This window comes from Typopeltis vanoorti, chromosome 14 (genome assembly GCF_054136105.1).
Source record: "Typopeltis vanoorti isolate ZY-2024b chromosome 14, IOZ_Tvanoo_1.0, whole genome shotgun sequence".
NCBI lineage: Eukaryota > Metazoa > Arthropoda > Arachnida > Uropygi > Thelyphonidae > Typopeltis > Typopeltis vanoorti.
The window spans coordinates 86,000,580-86,014,739 of record NC_143562.1 but is presented as its reverse complement, the minus strand read 5'-3'; the positions used below and the strand labels follow the sequence as shown (position 1 = coordinate 86,014,739).

Genomic DNA, 14,160 nt, shown 5'->3' with positions numbered 1-14,160 from the left:
AGCAGTGTGGAGACTAAATTAGCTTAATTATTGTGGAAGTAAATATAGATTTTTAAGAATACAAGAGTTATCATAGTAATACATATAAGTATCTAACTTGTGTGCTTACATTTTAGTATAAAAATCTGATCATAGCAGTATATATAAAATAAATAACCAGTAAAACATAGAGGAAATAACTATAAACATCACAGAAAGTTAGTGTATATATATTTAACGTTGAAGTACAAACTTCATGCAAGAGCACTAACAGCTGATGAGAATAAAGTGAAATAATCGCTTGTTATAAACAGGACTACAGAGTTTTTTAATGCATGAAAATGTTGTCAAGTTCAATATTTTCTTCTCTCGAGGTTTTTTTTAAGTTACAGAAATAAAAAACTAAATTAAAGGTGAGTCCTTTTTACAACAATTTCTCATAAGTGTAATAATAGTAAAGAAATTTCTGATGAAATTATGAAGAAATTATGCATTTTTGCTATATATTGTATTTAGGAAATGTTTACATACATGATAAAGCTAAAAGTTATCCTTTGTTTTTTACTTATTTTTTATTATTTAAAAATTGGCTATAGCTAAAAATTCAGTAAAAAATGTAAGATAATCTAATATCCTACACATTGTTTCAGCTTTGAGAGGTACTTACATGGTTACTTCTCCAATTAACTGGCAAACATCATTCCTCTGCTTTCTGTTGGACCTATTAAAACAACAGAAGCAGCTGCCCAACATTCCTTTTCAGTACAACTGCAAACACATCAAACCTGCTTCTCACTTTCCTCATTTATTCCATCTACATGTGTGCTCAGGAACAGCCTTCCCAATAACATGTTTCCCAACTACTACAAACTCTAGCTCTCCAAAAAATATATCAACAGATTTCATCTTTCTCAAACTGCTTGAGTCATTTCCTGTTATTTGTTATTAATTTCCTGCACTCCACACATAGCCTGATGTACTATAGGTTCTTGTACCCTCTTGTGTGTGGGATATTTATAAAAATTCCCACAACTTAATTCTATAATACAGTAAACCCTTGATTTAATGGAAAAAATTTCCGGTCCATATGTCACATTGTAAAAATTAACACCCTGTTAATTTTAAAATGCTTTAAACAAGATTTGCTTATAATTAAATTAACAGGTTTTTTTGTTATTAATTTCCTATTATTTTTAACAAATTTTGGCGAATAGGCTATCATATGTTGGAAAAACACTGTAGTAATTTAGCCGACATAAATGAGTCACTGCTCATAAAACATGTTCGGCGAGACATGATCATACCAATCGCACTGTAATTGGTTCTTTTGTCACATGGCGTGACTTTCTGCGGCAGTTTTATTACACACATTTTCGTAATTTTAGGGAGTTAATTATAAAAAAAAACAGCAGAATTCAAAAGTTCAAAAAAAAAATTGATAGTTTATTCAAAGCAGGATTACCGAAACCAAGCGCCTCAACATCGAACATTAACTAAAAGTGTGTGTAAAACAATTTTTTTGTTATTATAGTGCTAATATTGATAAAATTGCAGTATAATGTTACAGATATTTTTATTTCAAAAAATTTGTTGTATGGATTTATCTGGGTTTCAGCTGAACTTAGAAAAAATAAATAAATAAACAGATAAATAATGCTCTTCACCAGTGATCTTCCTTTTTTATTTTTTTAAGCTAATATGACAGTATATTTTCAAAATCCATTTTCACTGAGGAACAGCTTTCTACCCACATTAAAATCATCCCAAAACCCACCCAATTCTCCTTTTCCCATTGTTTAATTTAAACATACAATACTTACTTCTGTCCCAAACTAGTCCTTCTGCAAATCTGAATAACATCAACCATCAAGATGAATCACCATTATCCTTTTATTTTTGATATATAAAAACTGGTGCAATATTGTTGAGAAGTTCATTCTGCAGTCTACTTCAGAGCGAATTTATCATGGGGTGAATTTGTCTGATAGATAAATTCATAATAGACATGAACACAAATGCTTATTTACCTGTTTTCTTCTTAAACGAATCTTCCTTGACAGGTGAGCCTCGATACTGAGAACTATTTGAAACATTTAATTCTTCAAGAACTGAATCTCCCAGCTGATCACCTGTCGTACAAACCTCAGAAGATTTTTCCATTTCCTCAGGTGTTTTAAGAATTTTTAAGTCTTTAATATCTCGAGCACTATATGACAGAAAGCATTATTCGTGAGCATCTTAAATAATTCAGTACAATTATGAAATGTATTTTTTTATATATACAGTACTAGTGTTTTTGAATATTTTTCTTTAATATCTCAAGCACTATAAGAAATAAAACTTAACAGATGAGCATCTTACACTATTTAAGCATGATTCTGGAATGTACAATTTTATATATATGCAGTATTAGTACTTTTTCAGTAAGCAAAGTAAACAGCAAATGAAAATTACACTGCATCTTCAAAGATAATAAAATTAAGACACACTATGGTTATCTAAAAATTTAATTTCTAATGTTAACAGCATAAATTTATAGTGAGTTACAGTAATTTTTCAATTATCCAATGATTACTTCCCTATTGCAAAACACACTTCCTTTTAGATGTGTATATTGCTATGCATTATGGGAAGGGTCAATACAAGCAGCAAACTCTATAAGCAGATAAAGGGTAGGCTTCCATGGGGAACCCTCTATCTCCTATCTTGGCCAATTTCTAACCTTGAGCATTTGGAAGACACAAATTTTCTTCTCCATACAACCTCAACCATTGTTTTGGGTAAATTAACATGAATGATATTTATTTATTTAAAATTGGCGGTCACTAAAATTCAGTAAAAAAGGAAAGATAATCTGATATCACTAAATAGCAGATATCCTACATATTGTTTCAGCTTTGAGAGGTACTTCCATGGTTACTGCTCCAACTGGCAAACATCATTCCTCTTAGCCTTACCCTAAAGATACTCTATCCTCTTTCTTAACAAAAATTAAGAAACTATATTTAACTATATTCCCTCCCCCATATCAACTTCATTATGAAAATAGAAAGGAAGAAAAAATTTGCCTTCTTGGACATCCTCCTCTCCGTCTCGTATACTGGCTACCTCTGTTTATTGCAAACCGACCCTCACTGGTCATTACATACAGCAAGATTCTGTACATCATCCATCTCAAAAAATGGTCATCTTCAAAACTTTGATGAACAGAGCTCATACTGTTTGTTCCAACCACCGTCATGATCTCAAACTAGAACCAGACAACATCCAATGTATTATGCAACAGAATGGCATTTCCCCAGGGAAGAATCAGTAGTTTTGACTCCTACAAACCTATTCCTTAGAACCCCAAACCTCATGGGAAATTCCAATTTCTTATGTTGCTGGAATCTCCAAATAAATTTCGATTTGAAGATTTATCAATTTATCCTCAGGAAATAGTATTCATGTTAGAACAGTATCCATGTGTTTTCCTGTCAACAAATTCTTTTTTGTACCTTTACACCATGAATAAACAGTCTTCTCTATCCCTCCCTGGTATTTACCAAGTTCCTTAGGATTGCCCTCTCTTTTACTTTGGAGAAACAGGGCATTCTGTTGAGAAAAGATGTTATAAGACACTAGTCTTATAACATCTATAATAAGTCTCAGAAGTCTGGGTTAACACAGCATGGACATGATACTGACTGCATAATCTTCTAGTCATAAACTTGTCTTTGATTAGAAGATATTTCACTGTTTCATACAGGAGTTTTTGTTCAAAGTGAGTGCTAAAGCATTACTACACTGCCCAAACTTGAACTGTATTGACAGTAAACACATTCAATATGCCTAAACCCAAAGCATAGTCCATTCCTTTAGCAGATTCATAACCATACTCACTGACATTCATATCACTATTACATCTGCACATCCTAGCTGAACTTAGATACACGTCTGTCTTTTTTATCTAAAATTTGGATGAGTCATATTAATTATAAACAGTAGTTTTTTTTTTTTGTTTGTTTGTTTGCTTGTTTGTTTTTTAATCACCTCTCACTATATACTGCACTGCACTGCATTACAGTAATGCATGGCTCATATCATTTGACATCTATTGTTGTTGCTCTTCGTTATCAGAAATGTTTTTGCTGGTATTATTCCGCATGAAAAAATTAGATGGGACAGAATAATTTATTGATTACTCTACCAATTTTGTGAAAATTCTTGTGTTTCAGATCAACAGGAGAAACACATGAATAAACTAAAAAAACAATGTTTGCTGCAAGCTACCAGTAACTCTGTGTGTGCGCGCGTGCATGTTGAATTAGAGAAGATCCGATTTCGTGTAAAATTATCCCTTGTTTTTTGTTGTACTGTTGAGGCAATTCTTTGAATGTGCTTGAGAAAAAACTCTATTAATGTGGAGCATTTTAGTTTGTTGCCATTTATTTATTTATGCTTATGGCTACATGAAACTGGTAAGTGAAAAGTACAATCACAATTTCCAGAAACAAATGATGAAAATCTTAACATATAAAAGTTCATTACATAAAAGACACAACCTGCTTTCTAAGTCTTTCCTTTTTTTAAAAAAAATAAAGCAAAAGTAACTTGTCATAATCAAGCCAGGAACAATTATCATCCTGCTGCAACAAGTATGACAAGGCTGCATGTTCTCACAACACTTCACAACATAAAAGTAGCTGTATCCGAGGTTTAAGTAGAGAGCAGTTGTGTCTTGTGTGAGAAAATTTGATCCATTAGAGGAGGCCCATTTCACATTATATCATCATCTTCTAACATTTGCTGATACTATGACGAGGACTACGAGAATAACGTCTTCACGGTGAGATGGAACCGTGATCTTCTGTTTCCTCCATAACCACTGCCACCAACACCATACCAACTACAGGTCAAAGTCCAGGCTGGAAAGCCAATTCAAGGCCTCATTTGTCATCTTGTGGATGTCCTGTTGGCCACCACTATGAAATTGGCACCTTGGGCAGTCGTACACAATATGAATAATCATCTGAGCCATGGGAGAACAATCACAATAAGGGTGATCTGACAGTCCCCATTTATGTAAAAGGTAGCCACATCTGCCCTGACTAGTTGTGATCCTGTTTATTGATGACCAAATCTTCCTAGGAAGATCAAAACCAGGCTGCGGAGCATAGGGATCTTCTACCAGGAAGTCGTTTGTTGGGAGATTGTTGGACCAGTATTCTCTCCATATGTCAGATATTGATGGTAGCGCAGCTGAAGAGAATTCGTCCATGGACCAGAGGGGCTTTCTAGATTTGAGGCGAAGACTTGATGGGTTTATGAGAGTCTGGTGTAGAGGTGGGTTGCTCGTTGCTTTATTAAATTCCTTAATCGAGGCTTGTCTTCTCCATATGTGTGGTGGAGCAATGTCAGATAGAACAGGCAGCCAAGAGAGAGAGGGGTGTTCTCACTGTCCCACTAATTGTGCACATGGTAAAGTTTAACTGGGTGTCTATAATGTTAGTGTGTATACTTCTTTCCCAGACAGGGACACAATATTCTGCTGCAGAGAATGCAAGGGTTAGTGCAGACGACCTTAGCACTTCTGCACCACAGCCCCAGGTTGTTCCAGCAAGCCTTGAAATGATGTTATTTCTGGTTTTAATTTTATTGGAGAGGTTGATGATGTGCCTTTTACAGGTTAGGCTTCTGTCCAGGCTCACTCTAAGGTTTTTTCCACAGAAAGAAAGGTTGAGTTGTCAATTCGCCTCTGCATTGTACAGGTGAAATACTGAGGTCAATGTTTTCATTGGATTTGGCTTTAAGTACCACTGTTTGAAGTACTCTTCCAGGGTTCAGGTCTGTATTCAAGGTTGGTAAAGGAGGTGGATTGATGTAAGATCGCTAGGTCATCGGCGTACATATACTTGCTTGATCTGGTATGAGGTAGATCATACACGTAGATGTTAAAAAGTATAGGGAATAACACAGAGCCCTGAGGAAGACCATTGTGAAGGAATCTGGGCCTGCTCTTTTTTCCGCCAATATGGACCCAGATCTTTCTGTTGGAGAGAATAGATTCAAAAAGTTGTAAAGTTTTTTTTACACTTTATAATATTTCCTAGTTTTAGGAGGAGGCCCCTGATCCAGACACTGTCATAAGCAGATGTTAGGTCAATGAAAGTGGCTCCAGATTTAAGTTTCTTCTGGAAGCCTGCTTCAATTTGAGTTATCAGGGCCAGGACCTGGTCACAGCAGCTTTGTTCAATCGGGAGTGCTATACTCTTTGCACTAGATGCCAGCTATTACATCTGACTCTGAGAGCCAAGTTTTATTAATGCCAACAATTTTAGGCAATAACTTATTCACCAATGGCAACAAACTCAACCATTTTGTTTCTATTGCTCCCGGTATTTGTATATAGACATAGGTAGTCATCACTTTTTCTTATATTTAAATCTACATTCTGCTTGGCCCAGCTGGTCAACTTTCTCTTTTCCCTCCTCCTAACACACTCAGTATGCCTGAACTCAAAGCACAGTACATCCCTTCAGCAGATTCATAACCATACTCACTGACATTCATATCACTATTACATCTGCACATCCTAGCTGAACTTACATACACATCCTCATCATTCCTCCCATGATGATTTAGTTTCCCTGACTCTCTGCATTAGATCTCATTCCAATCAATAATTTCTCTAGGCACCTGATACCAAATCCATTGAAGTGCATACCATTCCTCTTATACAAGTCTTTTTTACCATCAAACTCACTCCATACATCCAAAAAATCACACCCACAGCCTGTGCAGTGAATCATTTGTTATCAGGGGCCCTTCTTCTTAACTCATTACTATTATATCTGGGTAAAATATGTTATAACCTCAACTTCTACTCCTGTTAAGATGCCAATCTTGTTTCACTAATACATACCAGTAATCTCAAGATAGACAATTTATCAAGCAAAACGATTCCCAGTTATTCCTACTATTCCTAGCATCTGTATAAAGAAAAAGCATTCCTGTATATCCCATCATTCCTGATAGTCAAGTCATCTGTATAAAGAAAAAGTACTGCACTCTCAGCATTCCTATCAACCTAATATCTATTATTGCTGTCCTCAGTCTCTACTCCATTGTACTTTGTGATATGCCATAGAAAAAGCAGTGCTCTGTCAGTATTCACATTAGTTCTACATCTGTTACTGCTATTTCCAGTCTCTACTCTGCTCTGTGATAATACTAATACAACTTTCTATCATCCAAGCCACCATCCCTACTATTTTCCACCCTCTAGTTTCTCTCTATTGCAACACACTCACTTGCTCAGAAAACAGCAATCTCTTCCAGTATACCTGGATTCTTTGGAGAGCTATATATAATTCATCTTTTACATGAAGCACACTCTCTCTCTCTTTTATTATCAAATGTAGCCTAAAAAATAAAATGCATTTCAAATCCCTTTTCCAACACTTAACGTCATCTCAACTCCATATTGCAATGTTGCCCCCCCCCACACTTTTCTGCACAATTCCTAAATTGCTCTCAAATCTTTTGCTATCCAATTCACATGCCTCTCAAATCATTTATATCGAATTTCACCATCATCTCACCTGCATATTAACCTATCTTTCTCTCTTTTGCCACAGACACACTATTATTTCTCTCAGACAAGTACCTCTTCTAACATTGTTCTGCATATCCTAAATCAATAAGTTTGTGTGAATTAAATGAATATGGCATTTGTGCTCCTGTTTTCTGATGGTTGATGTTGGGGGGGGGGGATCCTCCTTGAAAGTGCTAAAGACCATCATCATCAAATTCCTGACATATACCCTCAAGGGATGTACAGGATATGACAGTACTACATGAAAAACTTGCATCATTACTAACTTTCTATCTACAATTTTCCTCAAAATCAATCTGTTACTTGTCAAGACTCCAACATTATCAGATCTTATTTCTGTCTTCTAAGACACTTTTTACTGAATCAATCCACATACATCTTGATCTTCCTCTGAGTCATTTTCCTGCCAACCTGACAGAGAACACTCGGTTTGCTAATCTTTCCTCTCCCATTCTGTTTAAGTGACTATACTACCTGAGATTGGCTCTGCTAACACATTCTGGATGCTAACAATGTGAAACTCTTTCCTAATATCCTAGTTTTTAATTAATATTGCCACTGATGCCAACTATTCATGCCCTAATCTTTCTCAAGAGTCTTATATTTGTGGTCTCTAGTCTTTGGTCAAGTGTTTCATTTCTAATCAGGCTCTCAGATTCATAAGTTAAAATCGGTTTGAGCACTGTCTTGTATACAGCTAATTTAGTGTTTTAACTAATTTCTCTCTTATTCCACATAAATTTATTCAGTTGACTTCCTACCATACTTTGTTGATTCTGTTGTCTATTTCCATAATTAATTTACCATCTTCACTAAATATTGTGCTTAAGTAGCTGAAATGTTTTATTTGTTCTATAGATTCTCCATGTTTCTACCTATTTTCATTGTCTGTGTCTTATTATTGTTGATTTTAATACCAAATTTATTACAACAGTTATTCAATTTAGTCAGGGAATCCTTCAAACTTGTTCGGGATTAATTTAAAAGTATAACATCATCCACATAAACTAAAGAGCTAAGATTAACATCTCCAAATTTGATACCAGGCTTAATACCACTTTCCTTCATAACGTGATACATATAGATAATGAATAACAGAGAGAATAATGTACTGCTTTGTGTGACACCAGATTTAATATCAAACTATCTTGATGTAATTCCTTCAATTCTAACTGCTGACTTACAACTCAAATAAAGACTAAGTACTGCTTGTTATAATGCCCCTTTGACACCATATAACTATAGTGTTTTAAATAGCTTTTCTCTTGGCATCTTGTCATATGCCTTTTCCAGATCTACAAAACTTAAAAAGAGATCTTTTATATTCCCACGATTTCTCAACCAATTTTTGTACAGTGAAAATCTGATCCTGACAGCTTCCATTTGGCCTGAATCCAGCTTGTTCTTCATCAAGTTTCCCTTTCACAAGCCATCTCAGCCGTTTACTTAGATAAATCTTACCAGGAACACTCAGTAGGGAAATACCACTGTAATTCTCATATTCAGTTTTATTTCCTTCCTGTACACCCCTTGAGGGTACATGGCAGGAATTTGATGATGATGATGAGTTTCATTTCCTTTTTATATATAGGTACTATGAGAGCTCTACTCCAACATTGTGGAATTCACCCCTCTGTCCAGGCCTTCTGAACTATGCAGTGTAGCCACCGTAAGACTTTTATACCTCCATCCTTGAGAATTTCTGGTCAGATATCATCTACTCCAGCTGCCTTTCAATATTTCAGGTTTTTATGTATTCCTGAATTCATTCCCGTTGAGTGTTTTTTTCCACTGTGCTTCACGGTTTGTTTCATTTAGCAATTTTTCAAAGTAATTACTCCATACCTCAAGGATAACTTTATCTCCAATTTTCATGTTACCTTTATCATCTCTAATTCCTTTAACAGCACTCTTTCCAGTTCTGAGCTTTTTTCAACAGCCTCCAAAATATTTTGCTACCTTCCTGATATTTATTTTCTATGTTCTTGCCAAAGTCTTCCCATGACTTTTGTTTAGCTATTTTTACATTGCCTCTTTAAACTTCCTATGTTTACCATGTCTGTCTGATTTTTCTATCCTTGCAGACCTCACCACATGCCTCTCTGGCTGAATCGATCAATGTTTTCTTCAGGACTTGTCAATGAATCTCCAAGTTCCTGTTCTCAAACTCTTTCATATTTTCTTGAATAATGTTTTTATTCAAGAAAATATGAAAATATTTTATTCAATTGTGCTTTGTCGAGGCTAGCTGGTGAACGGACGTGCTATCGGAGAGCTCCTGAGAGATTTGTGTTTTTTGTTGATTTATTGATGTTTTGGATTCAATTTAATGGACTTAAGTGTGTAATTTTGGTATATTATTGGAGCTTTATTAGCGTGGTTAGTGTACTAAAGTGTTTTATAACATAATCTACGTCGGGAAGTCGCCGCTAGATGAATTCGTAATGTGTAGTATTCGTGCAAGCTCCAGATAAGATAAGTATCATTTTCAGTTATAGATACAAATTACTTAATATTGTGTAGTTTTGTTTTGTTTGCCTTGCGTATTTTAGTGCGTCTATTTTTGGTGTGTTATAACGTATAATTTGACAAAACACGTTGCAAATAAGTATGGCACCTGTGCGAAAGAAAATGGCGGCCAGTAATGAAGGTTCGCCATCGTTATCAAAGAACATAAAAGAAATGAGTCAGTATACTAGCTGTGAAATGTACGCTTTGCGGAGTGCGGTCGGAGTGTGGTTAGATGATAATAAAGGATTGAATGTGTGTAGAAAATGTAGGGAGAATGAGGAATTGAAGTGTATTTCGGATCGTGAGTGTGATATTTTTGTCAACCTTCACAATGAAGGAAATAGGGATATGACAAGAAACGGCAAGGTTGTACATGAAAATTGTGAGAGTGTGAATGTAGAAAGTGTGAATGATAGTATAAATGGTTTCTCAGAGAACAAAAAAGATGAGATAGATGCATTAAGTGAGATCGCGTTGTTGAATAGTGCGATAGAATGAGCAAAACAGCAGCTAGAGTGCATGAACAAAAGTAGACTGAATGAACCAACCAATAATAAAAGGTATGACAGGAAAAATAGACGTATGAATGTGAACATGAACAAAATGAAGAATAGAGTGCTGTATGGAGACTCGTTAGTACGAGGTGTGTTAGTAGAGGATTTGACAAAATCGTACCAACCTGGTGCGACCATAAAGGACGTAACTGAGTCTATTAGAGAGCAAAAGGAAAGGGTGAAAGAAATGATTGTTGTGGCAGGTACGAATGATTTGAAAGGAGATAAAATGGAAATGATAGAAGACATGAATGAATTGTTTGAGGTAGCAAAAGAAAAGAGTGAGAGAGTTAAAATCATTAGTCTTTTGCCACGGTATGACAGTGAAATGTTTAAAAGGAGGGCTATAATTGCGAATGACTTTATGCGTGGGTTATGTATGACGAGTGGTGTGGAATTTGTGGATGTGTGGAGTGAGTTTGATGGGCGAAAGGATCTATATAAGATGGATGGCTTGCATTTGAATGGTTACGGTGTAAGAAGACTTGAGAGAGTGTTGCTGAATGTAGTGGATGTGCAAATTCAGGGAAACTAGATTTGTTAAGGGGGGGGGAGTAGAGATACAGTCCTTACGGAGGCAGTTGAATGTAAGAATGAATATAATATGCCAGAGCAAATAAGGGCAACAAATCTGAGTGGGATAGTTAATATAAGGCATCAAAGTAGGGTTGGGGCTAATGGGGGTCTTAAATTCATGTACACTAATACTAGGAGTATTAGGAACAAGAAGGAAGAGTTTTTGGCCATGGTTGGCACTTCCAGACCACAGGTTATAGGTATTAGTGAAACATGGCTGACTGTAGATGATATAACTAGTGGGATTGAATGTGATGGGTATAGTGTGTTCAGGAATGACAGAGAGAATAAAATGGGGGGAGGAGTATTGTTGATGATAGCTGATGAGTTCCAGCCAAGGAGAATAGAAGTTGAATTGCAGGATAGAGAAAAGAGCACATTTGAGGCCATTTGGTGTGAGATTGTGGCTAGCAGAACTAAATATACAATTGGGTGCTGCTATAGACCAGGTGATGGAAAAGATGGTGGTGACAGTATGCACAAGCAAATAGAAGAAATGGGTGGAAGGAGGGTGATTATTATGGGAGATTTCAACTATGGTCGCATTGATTGGAGTGAGGAGAGGACACACGGGAGGAAGGAACTGGATTTTATGCAGTTATTAAGGGATAATTATCTGCGACAGCATGTAATGGAAAATACTAGGGGTCAGAGAGTGCTTGACCTAGTAATTACATCTGAGGATTTGGCTGTAACAAATATGACCACATTGCCACCAATCGGTGAGAGTGATCATAGGGTCTTAACTTGGGAGGTGGCTAAAGGTGTAGAATTTTCAATTAAGACAGGGTACATGTGGAATTATCGGGCTGGAAAGTATGACAAGCTTAGGAGTTTGATTGGTTCAGTGCCATGGCATGTACAACTGCAAGGACTAGAAGTTGATAGTGCATGGGAGGTAGTTAAGAAGTGCTTGCATGAAGCAATGGCTGACTGTATACCTAGAGTCCGAATAATAAATCAACTAGGGGTTAAATGGATGAATAACACCATTAAGCTTGAGTTGCAAAAAAAGAAACAACTATGGAGGGAATTTAAGGAGAAGGGTGACCGGCAGGCACATGAACGGTATAAAGTGCAGGCCAGAAGGGTGACAAGTGTGGTAAGAAAAGCAAAAAAGGATTACGAAAGAACATTGGCCATGCAGGCTAAAGAGAATCCTAAACCGTTTTTTAGATATGTAGCAAGTAAAAGGAAAAATGTACATGGCAGATTGATTTTAAAGAATGCCGATGGTAGGGAGGTAACTGAATCAGTTGAGATAGTTGAGTTACTGAGTGAGCACTTTGCAAAAGTATATCATCCAGGTGGTGACATTGCAGAAACGAATAAACCAGTAGATTATATGGGAATTGTGGTTAATGAAGTGGAGGTGAGTAGTCTATTGCATAACCTCAATGTCAATACATCTGTGGGATTGGATGGTATACCAGCTCGTGTTGTACGAGAAGCAGCTAAAGAATTGTCAGTACCCTTGACCATTTTGTTTAATTTGAGTCTCAGGTCTGGGTTAGTCCCGAGCGGGTGGAAAGAGGGGAAAATAGTTCCACTGCATAAAGGTGGTTCCAAGACTGCTGTTGTAAATTACCGACTGATTAGCATAATCAGGAATCATTGTCAAGGTCTTAGAGAAATTAGTCAAGAAAAGAATACAGGATTGGATAGATGAAAATGGGATATTGTATGGGGGACAACATGGCTTTGTGAAGGGTAGATCATGCCTCAGTAACTTGCTCACGTTTTATAACACAGTGACGGCTGAACTGGATAGGGGTAATGGGTTTACAGTGATACTACTGGACCTTGCCAAGGCCTTTGATAGGATACCACATGGAACCGTAATCAGTAAACTGGAGCAGATGGGTATAGATATAGGGTTGGTGAGATGGATAAGAGGGTGGTTGAAGGAGAGATATCAAAGAGTGTTTTATTCAGGAGTGGAGTCTAAAAGACGTCTTGTGACTAGTGGAGTGCCACAGGGCTCTGTTCTTGGACCACTGCTTTTCAATTTGTTCATCAATGATATTGGAAAGGATCTGAGAGGAAGGGTTCACTTGTTTGCTGATAATGCAAAGTTGGGTAGAGCAATTGTGAGTGCACAGGATGTCAAAATTTTACAGGATGATTTGGACAGTTTGGAGGACTGGGCTAGGAAAAATGGATGTCAATTTAATGTGCCAAAGTGTAAGGTTATGCACTTTGGGGTGAAAAGAATAGCAGCAGTATATCGCATTGGTGGAACCATACTCCAGGAGATTGATGAGGCCAGGGATTTGGGAGTGTTGGTGGATAGGGAGTTGAAGTTTAGGGGGCACATTGCAAAAGTAACTAAAACAGCTCACCAAATCACTTGGCTTCTGAAAAATACTTTAACATGCAGAGACGAACAAGTTGTTGTTCCTCTGTATCGAGCCTTGATAAGACCCCATCTGGACTTCTGTGCCCAGCTATGGGCACCAGGGTTTCTTCGTGATGGGGAGGAAGTGGAGAGGGTCCAGAGACGAGTGACCAAGATGATAGCAGGTGTGTGGAATGAACCTTATGAGAATAGATTGAAGATTTGTGGGTTGCAGAAATTGGACGATAGAGCGAAGGAGGGGTGATATGATTGAGACATTAAATTACTGAAGGGTTTTTATAAGATTGATCCAGAAGGTATTTTTGAAAATATGACTGGTGGTGGGAGGACTAGGGGCCATGCATGGAAGCTGGGCAAGAGCGTGGTTGACAAGGGTGTTAGAGCTAGGTTCTTTACTTGGAGAGTGGTAAATGAGTGGAATAAGCTTCCAGAGTCTGTTGTGGGTGCTACGACCGTGAATGAGTTCAAGGCAAGGTATGATAGATACTGTGTGAAAGTTGAATAGTTATTCTTGACATGATGTTAGGGCCTCCCTCGATGAGTCTGTCGACTCCTTGGAGTTTCCCGGAACAATAATAATAATA

At 36.9% G+C, this 14,160-nt stretch overlaps 1 protein-coding gene across 1 annotated transcript in view; it reads right to left on the bottom strand.

Moving 5' to 3' along the window:
- Edc3 (Enhancer of mRNA-decapping protein 3) overlaps nucleotides 1-14,160 on the bottom strand; it is a 175,292-nt gene that overhangs the window by 134,346 nt on the left and 26,786 nt on the right. The window contains exon 3 of the mRNA XM_090404406.1: nucleotides 2,007-2,185. Within this exon, the coding sequence (XP_090260532.1) occupies nucleotides 2,007-2,185 (179 nt within the window). The remainder of the gene's footprint in view (nucleotides 1-2,006; nucleotides 2,186-14,160) is intronic.